The 18038-nt window shown below is 36.6% G+C and overlaps 1 protein-coding gene across 1 annotated transcript; it reads left to right on the top strand.

The window, feature by feature from the left end:
* The first annotated feature begins 44 nt into the window (after window positions 1–44).
* erp44 (endoplasmic reticulum protein 44) lies at window positions 45–14634 on the top strand. The gene is made up of 11 exons (XM_056249464.1): window positions 45–202; window positions 6873–6945; window positions 7101–7140; window positions 8281–8396; window positions 9360–9544; window positions 9690–9805; window positions 10456–10630; window positions 11170–11281; window positions 12347–12488; window positions 13110–13212; window positions 14431–14634. Exons 1-11 carry the CDS (start codon window positions 146–148, stop codon window positions 14530–14532), a joined length of 1221 nt encoding a protein of 406 aa, XP_056105439.1. The 5' UTR covers window positions 45–145; the 3' UTR covers window positions 14533–14634.
* The last annotated feature ends 3404 nt before the right edge of the window (window positions 14635–18038 follow it).

Below are 18038 nucleotides of genomic sequence, written 5' to 3'. Positions count from 1 at the left end.
CATAATTCCCGGCAAACCCGGAATTCCAGTTCCCGTAGCCCTGGCCGTATGTACTGCCTGTTTCCTGCAGCAGAGGAGAAGGAGGTGGTGTCGAGAAACTGGCAAGATCCAACAACATCGTAACCTCAACCAACACCACTATACAATGAAATTATCATCAATAATTCCCGCTCCCGAACTGCACTACTTCACCCTCCTGCTGGTATGTGTATGAGTAATCGCGCGCTCGTTCAGTAACACACTTCTGACAGGTTTGCTTGTGATAGCTAGCTCATATAACGTTACGTTAGCTATTAGGAGGGTTTATAAACTTGGATGTGATGCTCTTGTTATTTAACGAGTTATTATAAAAAGGCCTCTAGAATGTGTGCAACGAACGACTTCAACTATGAATCTTGGTCTAATTGCCTATAGTGAATATATGCTTGCTACAGAAAGTGCTAGACAGCTGGCTAATGCGGCTAACCAGCTATTAGAGTTACCACCGGACTTGTAGTCATGATGCAGCTGCTAGTATGGGACATTTTGAGAGTTTATAGCCTGTGGGTCAACTATTTCAATTGAATTCACAACCACACTCGCATATAAACATTGTCATTTATAAACATTGCCAACTTATATTTTCATTTGTAATGTCTGCAAGCAAACTAAGGATCACTGAATCATACAAATCTATATTTGTAGCATTCTCAAATACAGTGTTGAAACGGCCAAATGACTTGGACGAGTTTTAGATGGGAAAAGAAGGCACTAAGTTACGTCACACGCAACGCAAGTTTTGGAACCTTGCAGAGGTTTTAAATGTTAAACGCAACTTGTTCAAATGAACCAGTAACTGAGTTGCTTGCAGGTGTCCTGTTTCCATTCATAGTTGTAAAGTTTCACAGACAGCAATTGATGTGAGCCTGTTTAACTCGGAAAGTCCTTTAAACACATGAATTAAGCACTTAAAGTCGTTTTTACAATAGGAGCCATACAGTTTGCAGCTGTCAACAGTGATCTTTATAGTCCTAAAGTAAAGAGATGGCTATTTTGGGATTCGTTTCATCCGACTTCGCAGTAAAGAAACCGGTTGGTGAACTTCTCTGTTGTGGCCGAATCCTATTGGCTGTCAACCCGGAAGTGAGCCGCGCTGCTCTGTCTGTTTAGCACAGCATGATGTGAAAACCACAGCAGCGGTAGCCTTGCTGCCAATTGAGTTCATTTTACAAGCTTTCAGTTTCGGTATGTATTTTAGCAGTAAATAGAAAGGGACACATATTTTTGTAGATATTTTTCTCATAAGTTGTAAAATTGAAAGATTTTGGTCTGTTTTGCTTTGTGAACTTAATATTTATCACCATAGAGAGGTATAGTTTGCTTTGAGATTGACCTTCAGCACTTCAGTCACTGTTTCATTAATCTTTTCTATAACTTGTGTGGTATAGTTCCTTCCTCATTCTGAAATTGTTTTAAAGTTGCTAAAACTAAAATTGCTAAACTTCATGACAGCAATAAATAAAACCCACTTTACATACAGTGTGAAGCATTACTGATTTGTTTATGATTTCAACCTATTTTAAGTATTTAAGTATACAATGTTAAATAAATAATATAAAACAAAATGTTTGTTCACAAACATAAAAACATCTATACGTAAAAGCATGTTCACACCAAGGACGATAACTACAACTATAAAAGGTTTTTTGCATACCTTTGAATTTTATGAGAATGGTGAAATCCACACCACTACTATAATTACACCAAAAATAAATGTCAATTCGAATGGGATCAGTGCTTAAACAACATACTATATGGAATACATTTTTATGTTATTTGATAAACTTGTTTTATTCTGTTGATACTTTTAAAAAGATTTGTAACAAAATAAATCCAAATTTAGTCTTAGGGTTTTTAGGGGAAAATATTATCTTAAACATCTTATCGACACAGAGGAACACTATCGTTGGACTTTGTTTCAACTGATAAACAATAAAAATAGCCAAGCAGAATCTACCCGATTTTAAAGAGCTTGAAAGTGGCAGCTGACGTACCTGTAGCGCATGCTCATACAAAACATTATAATTTGTTTGTGTGGATTCTAGCCTAGTGAATATTATAGGTATCATTCTTGGTGTGAACGGGTCTTAATTCTCTCATCAACCCTGGTTCAAACCTATTTTTATGTATCTGAGTAGAAACTCCCTCATTAGAAGTGGGAAGCTCTTTGTGATGAATCTCAGTAAGAAACGGACATGCACGGGTCCAAAGTTGATTACCGAAACTACAGCGTATGTTGGGTCTAGCTGTGAATTTTTACTTTGGGATCTGAGCGGTTTAGATCAGCCCATGTGGAGCTGTGTGTTTGTTTTGTTTCTGTGGCTGTTGTGACAGTTGGAGACTTGAGTTCTCTGAGAGATTAGCAAATACATTTAGGCAGTGTTGTTTAGCAGCTGCCTGTTTTTTGTTTGTTTTGAAGAGGATCAGATATGCCTCAGTGTGATTTGATATTTTAGTCTGAATGGTTCTTTTTGCCTCTTAAAACAGCCAGTGTGAGAATTAGGGGTGTAACGATACCCTCATGTCACGATTCGATACATATCGCAATACAGAACTCACAATACAATATTGTTGTGATACTCCAAGACATATGGTAAAGGGTTAACAAAATGTTTTACTGTTGATTAAAATGCTAAATTTGGGCTTGTATTTGGTGCTGGTAACCCAATGCACGGGACAATGGTGACATTAGAATAAAAACAATTCATGATTCCGAAGTTGAAAATACAGAATTATTTTAGACAAATATGCTTGCACTGTCACTGACTAGAAATATTTAAAATAATGTAGGCCACTCTTTACTGGTAATTTAAGACATTTGGCATAATCAGGACTAGTGGTCGACCGATATATCGCCACGGCCGATATATCGGCCGATATTTGGCTTTTTTAAAATATCGGCATGGGCCGATAAGTTTTTCTGATTGGCCGATGTGTTGGAAGCGGGACCTTTATTTTGACGGCACTGCGGACTTTTATTTTGACGAGCGGCGCTGAGAACACCAGCACCTGAGAAGAGAATGGCAGCGCCTGATCACACAGCGCTCACTCACATTCTCTGTCAGTTCTAAAACTTTGTTAGACAGAACCGGTGGCTACAGAACTGGTCAAAGAAAGTAAATGGTATGCGAAAAAGTAATACGTTTGCTTTTATATTATTTGTAACCGAAAAGGCAAACAATCAGACTAAAATACTTGCTCATTTACGTCAACATTCAGCAAATGCGCATCTACATAATTTAAACAAATCTCTGAATATCTAATAAACATTTCACAAACCTTGCAGATTTAATCGAATCCAGCTGTGATATCTTGTGAAGTGTGCATTTGTAGCCGGCATAAACGTGTGACTGCGAATGACGGTCGTGTGAAGTGAGTAAATGCGAACAGAAGATCAGCTTCACAGGAGACTCGATCGAAACACTTTAAATCCTTCATTTTAAAATATGCTGTGCTATATCCAGTGGCCCACTGTGTCATATTCATGTCGTTTTCACTGTGTGCTGCTGTATGTAAAATTAGCGTTACCTTGTCAAAAGTCAAAGTAAAAAAAAAGTCTTTATTTGAAAAAATATGATTATCAGGGATTACTGATTAATTACCAGATTACTGAGTGCCCTGTTACAGTGTTTACTTACTTTTTATTCTCATATTCATATATTTTTAAACAATTACTTTATTTATGAAAAAATCTGTAATAGGATTGCAGATTCAAGAAGTTGCCATCTAAAGTATAGGGCCTAAGCATGTTTATTTTAAAGATTTTTAAATATTTATTAAATTTATCAAATTTATTAAATATTAATTTATATAAATATAAAGTGTGTATGTATATATATATATATATATATATATATATATATATATATATATATATATAATATGAATGTGTGTGTGTGTGTGTGTATGTATATATGTGTATATATATATATATATATATCGGCCACCCTGCTCTCTAAGATATCGGCATCGGCCATCAAAAAACCCATATCGGTCGACCACTAATCAGGACCCACAAATATTCCCCCATTGCATTATTATACATTATATTCAGCATTATACAGTATATAATAGTTTAAAGGGGTCATCGGATGCCCATTTTCCACAAGTTGGTATGATTCTTTAGGGTTTTCATGTAAAGTTTGTAACATACTTTGGTTCAAATTCCTCAATGGTTGTATGTCTCTTTAAATGATAATGAGCAACTGCTCACCCCACCCCTCTCTTCCGTGGGGCGTGTTGACACAAGACATGTAAAGTGCTGTCTTGGCAGATAGTATACAAATGGCTGAGCAAATATGCTAATACGGGACAACCCGTCAGTGGTCGTGGGCAGAGCATGAAAAATCCAAACGGCTTGATTATTGAGAGTGTTTAGGCTTTTTGAGGATTAAAAAAAAGGAGTGATTGTATCATATGGTGGTTGTGTCCACACACTGCAAAGACACATTTATATGCAAACACCATATAAAAGTGAATTTTGCATCCGATGACCCCTTTAATGTACTGACACTACAACTCTGTAAACGTGAATTTTTTCTCACGCAGTAATTTTCATTTTGGGTGAACTATACACAATACATATTGTCACCATCCATGATACATATTGTTGCTTTTCTGTATTGCGATATATTGTTGCAAACTTGCAACCCTAGGGAGAAGGTCTGCATCATGTAATCGCAGTCAGTGTGGCCGTTCGCAATGTTATTTACTTGCCAAGCAACAGTGTTTAATCAAGGAGAGGTGAATCCATCGGAATATCATTATACTTGTCTTCAGTCTATCTTTGACACACTCAAACAGGATGTAGTGATATGTTGCAAAAGCAGACTCATCCAACAACCAACAACTCTACTTTAACGCGTGGCATTACCAAACCTGTTCACAGTGTCTTTTGGATTGATTACGTATGTTAGATGATTAGCCACGTTATTTGGCAAATACAGTACCTGTCAAAAGTTTGGAAACATTAAAAAAAAATGTTTTTTGAAAGTCTCTTATGCTCACCAAGATATTTAATTCAAAAATACAGTAAGAACAGTAATATTGTGAAATATTAGGCTAGAATTTAAAATAATGTTTTTTATTTTAATACATTTAAAAATGTTATTTATTCCAGCGATGGCAAAGCATCATTACTCCAGTCTTTAGTGTCACATGATCCTTCAGAAAGCATTCTAATATGCTGATTTGCTGCTCAAGAAACATTTATTATTATTATTATCAATGTTGAAAACAGTTTTTGCTGCTTAACATTTTTGGGAAAACAGTGATACCATTCAATGGTAAGTGTTAAGATTTGTGGTAAGCTTAAAAAAAGATAAATTCATATTTTTATTAATCAAGGATGCATTTAAAAATTTATCAAAAGTGACAGTGAAGACAATTTATAATGGTACAAAAGATTTCTAGTTAAATGCTTTAAGAAATTTAATAAATGCTGTTCATTGAACTTTCTATTCATCAAATGTTATACAGCACAACTGTTTTTAACATTGATAATAATAACATTTTTTTTTGTTTGTTTGTATTTTTGATTAAATAAATGCAGCCTTGGTGAGAAAGAATAAGAGACTTCTTTAAAAACAATTTTAGTACTTTCAAACTTTTATCAGTTATATATATATATATATATAGAATATGAATAAAATGAAGTATACATTATATACTAAAACATGATCATCTGTATAATAGTAAAAATGTTATTCAATATACTTAAAGTTTTTATTTTTTAATATATAAATTCGACTCATTCTCAATCTTTAATCTCATTATGACAAATAATTAAATATAGGCTGGACTGTTGTTACAAGCACATTTTGCTACTTATTTGGGAATATGGTGAAGCCACAATTTGCGTGTTGTTTGCTTAGACGCATAACCTGCACTAAAGATTTAAAGACTAGAGGCTTTAAAAACGGCCACGTTGGTCAGCAAAGATTCACTTTCTCAAATAAATGTCACATTAGTTGTAAAAAAAAAATGTCACATGATGTATTTAGCTATGATTGATTTGTTAGATCTTTTATAGTTTTGCCTGGACTGATGATAGTATAATGAAATCTGTTCTCCTGTTTGTCATTTAAAGAAACTACTGTCCCAGTCTGACTTTATCCCATGTGTTTTGCTTAATGCTTATTTGTATTTGTTCGTTGTGCCCCATTTGATGATGTTATTAGCATAAATAGGTTATTGTTAGTTTCTTGTTTCACTCCTCAATTCTGTATTTTTTAACATATTTCATAACAAGCACATATCAACTTTTATTTTCAAATTTTCTGTTACAACTTTTTCAAGGTTTTCAATGTATAATTATTATGTAATTGTTTACTTGTTCAAAAATATTTTAAAATGATACATTTATTTATTAGTGAGAAATATTGTTCTGTGATTTTTATTCTCCAAATTTTTTGTTTTGCTGACTATTCCCCATGCCCCGTTGCAAGTTCTGCAAAAGATAAAATAAATTTGGGCAACGTTATTATGATAGTAGTTAAGTTGTTAAAACTTGAGACAGATGTTTACTGTAGTAGATGGTTTCTTCGACTTAATTTGAATCGCTCGCATCACTCCAGAAAATCTGTTTATTGTTCTTATAATTACACTCTAAGACCATTTTTATTCTTATTCAGGGCTTTCCTAGGGTTCATTTTTGCACCTGCATGAAAGCCTAGGTTTTTTTTGTATCAGAGAGATTATAGATTATGAGTATGACTGTCTAATGATAATGATTTACCACTGGCTCTTTTATGCGCACTGTTACTGTTATTACTCACATACACACACACACACATACACAAAGTTTACCAATAAACCACCTCTGTTTTTGGCAGGTAACGGGTTTGTATACTACTGGACGAGGAGAAATAACAAGTCTGGATGCTGGAAACATCGATGACATCCTTAGTGAGTTCTTACCTTGTTTATTTGTGTGTTTGAAGGAGGCTGTTTCAATCAGACAGCTACTGCACCTGTGTTGTGCATGTGGGTGTCAGTTATCCAATGGTGCTTTGTCATTGTAGTAGATCAAATGACATTAAACCACATGTTTCTCTCCACAGACAGTGCAGGGGTGGCTCTAGTCAACTTCTATGCAGACTGGTGAGTGTCTCTCAGATTAACGCCTCCAGATGTGTGTTTGTCAGAAAGGGTGATGATGATGAGAGTTGTTGATTTGCTTTGACATTAAATACTTAAAGGGTTAGTTCACCCAAAAAAGAAAAGATTGTCAATTACTCACCCTCATGTCATTCCAAACCGCAAGACTTTCGTTCATCTTCGAAACGTGTCTTTATTTCATGAAATCCGAGAGATTTCTGTCCCTCCATTGACAGCTATGCAACTATTACCACTTGCTTCAAAAAGAGATCGTAAAACGAATCTATATGAATTGAGCAGTTTAGTCCAAGTTTTCTGAAAAGACTCGATCACTTAATATGATGACCAGAATTGAATTTAGGCTTTTATTCACATATGAACATTGATCAGCGAACATAAACAGAAGCTCAACCGTACTTGCTTGAGAACAAACCTCATTGGTTCTTGCAGAAGCTGAAACGTGCTGCGTAACAGGTGAGAACGAACCTTGTTGGTTCTCGCACATCAAGCAAACATGCTTGAGCTTCTGTTTACCACAACTGATGTGTGAGTTGATGAATGTCTATATGTGAATAAAGGCCTAAATTAAACCTGTTCATCATAAAGCGATCTCTTCAGAAAATTTGGGCTAAACCGCCCAATTCATATGTATTAGTTTTACGCATTTTTTTAAGGGATAGTTCACCCAAAAATGAAAATTCTCTCATAATTTACTTGCTCTCATCCCATCCCCGATATATATGACTTTCTTTCTTCAGATAAACCCAAAAATTTTGCTGGTCCTCTGCTTAGTTTTGTCAAGCTGATCTTGTTGTGAACGTGCCTAAGCTTTTTCAAGCATCAAACGAGCAGCACCCATTCACTTGCATTATACGGACTCACAGAGATTGATTATTTTACTGAAAATCTTTGTTTATCTGAAGAAAGAAAGTCGTATACACCGGGGATTGCATGAGGGTGAGTAAATGATGAGAGAGTTTTCGGTTTATTTTGTGGTGAACCATCCCTTTAAATAAGTTGACATGTCCTGATGATGATGATATATTATAAAAAGCATATTGTGCAGCTTATTACACAGAATGAACAGACCTGAAATATTCTATCTGTATCTGAAGTCATTTTATTTGTATGTATTTTCCGCAGGTGTCGTTTCAGTCAGATGCTTCACCCTATTTTTGAGGAGTCGTCGAACATAGTGCGGGAGGAATATCCAGACGCTACACAGGTGGTGTTTGCCAGGGTGGACTGTGACCAGCACTGTGAGTTTATACACACACACACACATTGGTTTAGCCTTTGAGATAAAGCAAATTAAACAGAATTATTGATGTCTTGTAAAGTGTTTGATGGTTTAATGACAAAACTGCATCTTCTGTGAAGTCAAGGCGGCTCAAAGATACCCCACAGCGTGGGTGTGTGTGAGCGAGAGAGACCTCGCATGACTGATTCCAGCCGATCGGCTTTGGAGTATTTACCCCCCACATTGGTTGACTTTCATTTCTCGGCCCCTCCCCCTTTCCTTCTTGCCTTCTCTCTGTCTCTACTTTCTTTAATTCTTTCCCTTTTTCTCTCTCTTTAGCCCTTTTTTGTCTCTGTACTTTGACTTGAGACCATCTTTCTCTTTAAAACGAGCCTATCTCTGACCTTTTGATCTTTCTCTCTCATAACCTTAAAAGTAAAATATTCATGGATTGACACATTTTGTTCTTCAAAAGCAGAGCATCTGGAAGGGTAAAGTGTTCTTCTGCATGTGGGTCCTAAAACTCGCCCTTCTATGTTACAAGCCAAACAAAAATCAGTGTGACCAGAAAAGTCATGTTATCTCATTCTGTTGGTTTTCATTGATTTAAACACACCTTTAGATGGTCACCTTTAGGTATCTACAGTACATGTCAAAAGTTTGGAAACATTACAATGTTTTAATTTTTTGAAAAGTCTTTTTTTCGAAAAGTCAAATTTATTCCTGTGATGGCAAAGCTGAACTTCTAATGTTACAAAATAGTTTTCATCTCAAATAAATGCTGTTCTTTTGAACTTTCTATTCATCAAATAATCCTAAAACAATTGACAGCTTCCACAAAAATATTAAGCCGCACAACTGTTTTCAACATTGATAATAATAAGAAATGTATCTTGAGCAGCAAATCAGCATATTATGAATGATCATGTGACACTGACGACTGGGGTAACGGCTGCTGTTTTTGTTCTGTTTCTCTTGATAGCTGATATAGCCCAGCGCTACAGGATAAGCAAATACCCCACACTCAAACTGTTCAGAAATGGGATGATGATGAAGCGAGAGTACAGAGGTCAAAGGTCAGTAACCGCCATCGCTGATTTCATCCGCCAGCAGAAAGTGGATCCAATCAAAGTGATAGAAAATCTGGAGGAAATCAGCACTGTAGATGTGAGTGTTTCACAATCACAATGCTATACAATTTTATTTCTGTGGCACATTTTAAGTCAAAATGCTTTTCAGGTTTAGTAACTAAGAATGACGTGGAGTTTGGATTTCCTTGCTGTGTCATCTTACTTTCCTTCCTCTCTTTCAGAGGAGTAGACGCACCATCATTGGTTACTTTGAGAATAAAGACTCTGACAATTACCGTACTTATGAGAAAGTGGCGAACATCCTCAGAGATGACTGTGTTTTCCTGGCATCTTTTGGGTAGGAGAAGCACTTAAGATACTTAAAGTCTGTTGCTTTGTAAATACATGTATTGATCTTATTGTGAACGATTTATCCATGCATATGTTTCTAAAAAGTATAATTCAATCTTCAATCATTTAGTCTGCATAAGCCCTGCCCCTTTCTTACAATCAACTGCAATCTTTCATTCAGATCTGCCTCTATCCAATCAACAACTGATAGATAGAAGTCCCTTGGGCCTTTAAAGGGACAGTTCAGTTTCAGATAAAAATTCTGACATTTATTCACCCTCGTGTCATATCAAACCTGTATACTGTTATTTTTTCGGTGGAACACAGAAAGATATATATATATATATATATATATATATATATATATATATATATATATATTTTTAAATAATCTTCACACAGCTCTTTTCCATACAACAGTACAGTTGTGACCATATGGCTTCTGAAGAAGCACAAATCATATGGACTACTTTTATGATTTCTTAATGGTGCCGTTTAGTCCATTTTGGAGCTTGACTGCCTGCGTTCAGTATGAATAGAAGTATGGTAGGGGAGTAAATAATGATAGAATTTACATTTTGGGTGAACTTCATTACCTCAATTTTAAATGTCTTTTCTCACATCAGTCTTATTCTTTCTATGCGTCTCTTTTTTCAGGGAAGTTTCTAAGCCTGAGCGGTTCAGTGGTGATAATATTATTTATAAGCCAATGGGAGAGAATGCTCCTGACATGGTCTACATGGGCTCGCTCACAAATTTTGACCTCAGCTATGCCTGGACACAGGACAAGTGTGTGCCGCTAGTCCGAGAAATCACATTTGAAAATGGAGAGGTATGATTCCCTTTCTTGAAATATATTTTTGTGTGTCTATGTGAGGCATCACATGTACTTTCTTTCCATTTTGTCCGCATTGTTATTTGTGTACAGTTCTGTCGAACAGCCAATTCGTCATTTGCATAAGAAAAGTCCCCTCCCCCTCAGTGTACTTTTCCCACGCTCGAGCACATCTGAGTGTGTACGTTTCAAGTGTGTTTGTGTTTTAAAGACGTCCGCATGCCATGTCCTTTAGTAGGTGTGGGTTTTTTCTTTGATTTACTTGACCGCATGTTTTGAATAACTTCAGTCTCTGTTGCTCGGTGACATGGCAGATTCTCCACAATCTGCTCCACTGACCCACCTCTCCTCGACTGCACTTCACCCAGCCATCCTACACACTCTCAAAACTCATTATACAGCACTTAGTTCCAGGCCTCGAATCAGTACAACCAATCCAATGGTCCTCATTTTTTGTATAACGTCACTGGGACTTTCCACTGTTCGTATCATTCTGCTGGACTATGATTAAAATGTGTGTTTTTGTGTGTGTGAAGGAACTGACGGAGGAGGGCATCCCATTCCTGATCCTCTTCCATCAGAGGGATGACACAGAGAGTCTGGAGAAATTTCAGCAGGAGGTGGCTCGCCAGCTTATCAGTGAAAAGGGTATGCACAGGGGCCAGACAGCATCAGGGTCATCTTTCATAATTCATTGGTTAGATATCGCTCACGTGTATAATACAGGAATGCAAACCTCTCACCTTTCAGTGAAAATCGCTGTTTTGAATCCAAAATGTGTCATTTGTGTGGATATAAGTTTATAATGTAATAAAAATATTTATTATTATTGTATAGTCATATTGAATGGGTTCCAGAAAAACAACAGTAAAAAAGCTGATATTGTTTTTACATTTACATTGAGAATTTTCATTTTCAAAGAATCGAACATATTCACAAATTCAAATTGGTCTGAATGATTTGTTTCTAACCAGTCGAACAAATCAAATACTGTATTCATAAAAGACTGGAATGGTCATGGAAATTGTTTAAAATGTGTGTGAACCCTGATTTTTGGATAGGGCTTGGCAGGATGGTCAACAAGTTAACAAATTGATCAGTTAGTGAGGTTGACTCACATCTTTGGTTCTTAAATCATAACATGACTGAATAAAACCCTCTCAGAGAAGTTGCTTCTTTAAATTAATCATTTACATTCTGTTTGAAATGTAAATATTGTTTCGCTTTCTCTGTGACAAGCAGAAACGCTTCTAAAAAGTCAGAGTAATTTCATCTTTTTATTGATTTTTACACATCGGTCTGAACCCTTTAAATTGCATAGACGTTTGTATCGGTGTGAACAGGCCTTTAGACATAGCATCGCAAAAGCATTGTAAGCCTAAGTAGATCATAGAGACCAGTGGCAACAATTGTATCTATGATCTACTTAGGCTTACAATGCTTTTGGGAAACGCAGCCCAGGATGGTTCAAACGTTTCAAGCTGTGTTCCATGCTATTGTGCTTTGTCTAGCCATTTTTGAATGCAAGAACACATCCAATGTGATCGCCTAATCTAATCAGGGCCTAATTGACTAATCAATTAGTCGTTCAGATAACCCACCAATGAGTTTTGCACAATCCTAATCCAAATATACTTTTGTTGGGCAAAAATGATCAGCTCACAAGGTTTTAAACATCTAAATTGACCTTGACTCTCTCTTTCTCTCCGGCAGGTTCTATAAATTTTCTTCATGCAGATTGTGATAAGTTCCGGCACCCTTTACTGCACATTCAGAAGACCCCCGCTGACTGCCCTGTAATTGCCATCGATAGTTTCCGCCACATGTATGTCTTCCCAGAGTTCAGCGACCTTGCGTAAGTATTGCACTTGTCCGTGTGTCTTTAATGCAGAGATTAGTTCAGCCTCCTCCCTGCAGGTTATCTCTTGTTCCAGACACCTAGCAATTATACGATGATTATAGACTCGGCCCCACACCAGCACACGCTCATAAAGAGAGTGATAGAGAACGGCCTTTGGGCTTCATCTCTCAGCCAGTTACGCCAATTAATTTAGCGACACCTGACTGATAGCTGTAATGTGTGTGAACGTAGAAGCTTAGTTTTCATAGGTTCATAACCATGTTATTACTACTTTATTACAACATCACAATTATTTATGACACCAGAGGCCGCATATGACAGTAAGAATCATAATTCAGCACATGCCTTATTTTATTAAGCACTCTGCATATCCTATTATCCAATAAGGGCCTTATCAGCCAGCCTCCCATCAGTCTTTGATACAGCTGATTTTCCAGGGGGTTCGTGGCGTCTGGGGCAGTACAGATGATGTCATTATCTTGTTAAAATGCTGTGGTTTTGGAGACTGTCGGCCCTCTCAGGGTCTTATCACTCATTAAATCAATGATGCTGCTTGGGGTTTTTTGTTTGTTTGTTTTTTTGGACTGTTTTATGATGCCTTGCGTGTATGAACAGGGTTCCAGGAAAGCTGAGGCAGTTTGTATTGGACCTGCACTCAGGAAAGTTACACAGAGAGTTCCATCATGGCCCAGACCCCACAGACAGCACTCCAGGACAGGTCAGAGTTCACCACAGCTGCTGCATGGGTGTGCTTTTGATTTACAACAGGGATCTGAGTTGGGCGTCATCGTCATATTTAAAAAAAAGAAAAAAAAGAAATTAGGCTTTTTCAGTTTTTACTAGGAATGTGCGTAAAACTTGGATAAGTAGGCAGTGATTGATCATGGAAACAAAATAAATCAATTATTCTTTTCCCCCCAAAAAACTTTTACTACTTATCCAAATTATTTATTTTTTTCTCTAATGGCAAAGCCGATTTTTCAACATCATTATTCCAGTCTTCAGTGTCACATGATCTTTCAGAAATCATTCTAATATGATGATTTGGGTCTCCGGAAACATTTCTCATTATCAATATTGAAACACAATTGTGCTGCTTAATTTATTACTTATTTATTACAGTAGTCAACATTTGAAGTGGATCAAAATCTTTCATCAAAGTTATACATGAATTTTTAACAATACCCGTTCTTGTCTTAGGACAACTTTGATGAACTTTTTTGATCCACTTCAAATGTTGTCTACTGTACCTAATTTTTGTGGAAACCATGATTTTCAGAATGACATGATGACTAGAACGTTGAAAAGAACATTTATTTGAAATATTTTTTAACAATATAAAGGTCTTTACTATCACTTCTGATTAATTGAATGCATCCTTGCTGAATAAAAGTATTCATTTCCTAAATACTTACTGACTCCAAACTTTTGAATGGTAGTGTAAAACTACACTTTATATCAGTATCAATGCTTGTAATTTCTCATTTCCCTTAACAAATTACATATTGTACATAACAGCTCATCATTATGCTGTTAGTTAATAATCAGTTTCTCTGTTTGGCTTGTGCATGACATTTGCTGAAAATCAGTGTTGTCCAATTTCGCGATGATTAAAGTGCACCATTATGACAGGCACTTTTACTCGGGTTGCGAGTTCAGCACACTTCCCAGTCAAAATCTCTGAAAAGAATGTGTTGAACTAGACTAATTAATGCAGACGTACATTAATTAAGACAATGACTGAATGAAACGTACGTGCTGACATTTGAATGCGTGCGCAGCAGAATGAACCCGGTGACCTGTGTGCAGAGCGATCTGTCACAGGAACACATCCATCTATCCGTGGTCCGGGTATAATGACTGTGTGAACAGTCGCTTTACAGATCCAGGTGATTTGTGGTTGTTTATTTGCCTGTCTGCGTGTGTATTCCAGCAGGAGGACAGAGAGGTGCCCAGTAATCCCCCAGAGAGTTCCTTCCAGAAATTGGCCCCCAGTGAAACACGTTACACCATCCTCAGGGACCGGGACGAGCTGTGATGTCACAACTGCATTGAGACCCAACCCAGAACCCTGCAGTCAGCTGGTGCCAACCTGGCACTGCCGCTGTCTGTGCAACGTCTATTTTCATAATTTTTATTTTAGATTAAAAAAAAAAGTGAGAAGGTGAACCCCTGAGCTTTTTTTGGGGTGGGGAATGAAGAGTAGCGTTTTTACATTTGTTTTTGGAGCTTGTAAATATGTTTGTGCTCTGTGGGTCTTGTCTAAATTAAAAATAATTTTTCTCCCCTTTTTTTTTCTTTTTTTTTTTTTTCTTCCCTACATTTTTGTCTACCCAAGTCCCCTTTTTTGTAGAAAAACATTGGTACATTGGTGGTCCTCTTTGTTGGGAACGCACATTGAGTTTATTATGGATCTTCAATGCGGGCAAGTGGAATCATGGGAAAATGTAGTCCAAGAACAAACCTGCAGTCAACCTGTGGTGTTTCACTCCAGTCTTTAACATAGTGTGCGTGTGAGAGTGATTGAGTGAGTGAGTGTGTGTGTTACAGCACATGTATGTTACATGTGCTTATTAGTCTGTATTCATATGCACTGTACCGTTCCAGACTTGTTCAAATTCATGCTCGCTAAGATCCAGACTGGCTAGTCTCATATCATCCCATTCCATCAGGGGGAGTGGTCAGGGGCGGGGTTAGAAGGGTGAGGATTATTTGTAAATCTGTCATCTCAGAGGGGACAAGGAAACCAAAAAAAAGAAAAGTAAATTAAAAAACATTTTACAAGATTCTACTTTGTCTGTTTCATTAAATGTTTCACTGTTGTAATTCATTTCTTTCTACTTTTGCTCTTCCTAGGTCACATTACGCATGCCGTGTACATTAAAAGATATTTCATAAAAGGTAAAAAGTTAGTAGGTAATAGTTAGAAAGCAAATTAGATTTAATTTAAAAAACAATCCCAACCAAAATCACAGCAAGTATACAAGGCTCTTCCTGTGTCACACTACTGTCAATAAAATTGGGGTTTTCGCACTTGAAATAGTTGTAAACCCTGGGTAAACAGAATCCTGGGTTGTCTTCACATTGCTCATCATTTTTACCTTGGGTTAACTATTAATTCTGGCTTTGGTGTTCATTAATGCTGTTTCACACTACATTCCTAAACCCTGGGTAAGCGTTTTTATTTGCATATTTAACACGAGGCATGCGATTGGTTGTCGGTAGCTAAGCATCTAGTCGTAAAATTCTAACACTGCATTGTTTCTTACTGCACACACGTGGCACCGCAATGCGGGGTTAACACCCCGAAAGCGGTGCTAACCCAGCTAAATGTTCCTTCACCCAGGGTTAAAAGCAGTGTTTAGAACAACGGTAACCCGGGGTTAAGTGCAGTGTGAAATAAGGGAGAGTTTACCCAAAATGAAAAATCTGTTATCATTAATATTCACCCTCACGTCATGTCAAACTTGTTACTTGCTTTCTTCTGCAGAACACAAATGCACATTTTGTTGGTAACCAAACAGTTTTGGTTATTGATTTCTAATGTTTTTTTGTCTTTACGATGGAAGTCAATGGGAACTGAAAATGTTTTGTAACCAACACTCTTCAAAATATGTTTTATATTTCATAGAAGAAAGTCATACAGGTTTGGAATGACATGAAGGCGAGGAAATAATGACAGAATGTTCATGTCTAGGTGTAACTCGCATTTTAAAGGTGCTTGACCTAAAGGATTGTGCATTTTAATCACAATCTTCTGTCCTCATGATCTAACAAATTGGGGAGAAATGTCACAAAGACAAAGTATTGCCTTGTGAGCACTTCATACTCCATCGACACATCAACATCGGGCTACCCCTTCAGACAGACATGCTGATCAAGAAGGTGGCAGTCAGACTTGGATGATTAAAGTGAGGTGAAAAACAGAAAAAAAAGTTTTTAAGGTTAAGATAACATCAAGAAACTGAGACTGCCACAAAAGATGTAATTGCTCAAAAAGTCTTGATTTAATCAGTCATGTTTTCATAAAATGTGTCATTATCTCAGTGTAAAGAAGTGTATGTCCCAAAGTCAACAGATCACATAAACTACACAGTATATGCATGCACAAATTTTACATTTAGCGGTTCAACAGCTTGTCACTGTATCCTCAAAGTTACACCTTTGTACCTTATCGACCGCTAAAGGAACCATATTAGTGTCTTGTAATTGTCCCAGTGACAAGCCAAATGTAAAAATTTTGCTAATTTTTTTTCTTCTGAGAGTGTGGGCGGCAGCATCATCCAAATGTTACTGACACGGCTCACACACCCTACATAAAAGAGTGTATGCAGCAACTGGATTCAGGCTGAGTTGTATTATTGCCACTCAGTGGCATCTTCAATTGACAACAGAACCGATTATGCTTCTTCACCCAAAAATGAAAATTATACACTGTAAAAAAAGTTGCTGCCTTAAATTTTTTAAATACAATCAACTTGGATGTTTAAGTCATTTCAACTTAAATTACATTAAACTGACTTGATAAAAATTAGTTGAATCCTTTATAACTAATAAAAAAAATACTTGACTTATTTTTATGATTCAAAGCAATGTAAAAACCTATGTTTTCATTTTTTAAAGTGTATTATCATTTACTTACACATGTCATTCCAAACCTGTATGACTTTTTTTCTTAACATAAAATAAAATATACTGAAAAATGTCTTAGTGTTTTTGTCCATACACTGAAAGATGATGCAATCCAATGTTTTATTTTGGACCCCATTGACTTTTATTAAATGGACAGAAACAGTTGAAACATTCTTCAAAACATCTGTGTTCCACAGACTAAAAGTCATAAAGGTTTGAAATGATACGAGGGTGAGTAAATGATGACTGAATTTTCAGTTTTGGGTGACCTATCTCTAAACTATTTATCTATGAAAAAAAGAAAATAGTAACAGTAACCAGCTCAGTAACAGAGAATGTTACCTATAGCTAACATTTATTAATTAATACCCCTAATTGTTTAAGATTTAGTTTAAAGTAAGTTTTTATAACAGCAGACAGATTTTAGGCTTCTCAAAATGATAGGTTGTATTTTAAAGTGTGGGGAAAACAGCTTTGAATATAGAGCATACTCAACTGAGAGAGTAAAAACTCTTGGAACTGTCCACAATATTTTATGAAATATAAACTGTTTCTATCTTAAAGGGAAGCTGACATAGTGTGACTGGTTTCACCCCGCCATCCTTATCGCCAGACATCAAAGATTCCTTTTAACTTCAGTTTCTTTATAGTAAAATGGAAATGATCTGAAGTGGGTGTTTAAAGGAGACACAAGAAAAAAGGGTCTCTGATGTCATGTAACATCTTCCCGCCTACAGCAGGAACCCATGACATCACAACACCTATGGAGATTACATCACAGCGCACCACAGATGGCCTGCCATATTTTCCATTTAAGTGTGTGAGTGTGTACGCACAGAATATGGAAAGTGCAATGTGTCTGACTGTGTGCAGGTCAGTCTCACGGGACTTTCCCTCCCTGAGCAGCACAGC

Source organism: Rhinichthys klamathensis, unplaced genomic scaffold (genome assembly GCF_029890125.1).
Source record: "Rhinichthys klamathensis goyatoka isolate OS25496 unplaced genomic scaffold, OSU_Roscu_1.1 h1tg000060l_1, whole genome shotgun sequence".
NCBI lineage: Eukaryota > Metazoa > Chordata > Actinopteri > Cypriniformes > Leuciscidae > Rhinichthys > Rhinichthys klamathensis.
Note: the sequence above shows the minus strand (reverse complement) of the source record. Positions and strands in the feature narration are given on the sequence as shown.

Excerpts from the sequence above, each read along its gene's own strand:
- erp44 (XM_056249464.1), top strand. The coding sequence starts at position 146 with ATGAAATTATCATCAATAATTCCCGCTCCCGAACTGCACTACTTCACC. Across the intron at positions 6,946-7,100 it reads AAACATCGATGACATCCTTA|ACAGTGCAGGGGTGGCTCTA; the intron begins GTGAGTTCTTAC and ends TTCTCTCCACAG. Across the intron at positions 12,489-13,109 it reads CCAGAGTTCAGCGACCTTGC|GGTTCCAGGAAAGCTGAGGC; the intron begins GTAAGTATTGCA and ends GTGTATGAACAG.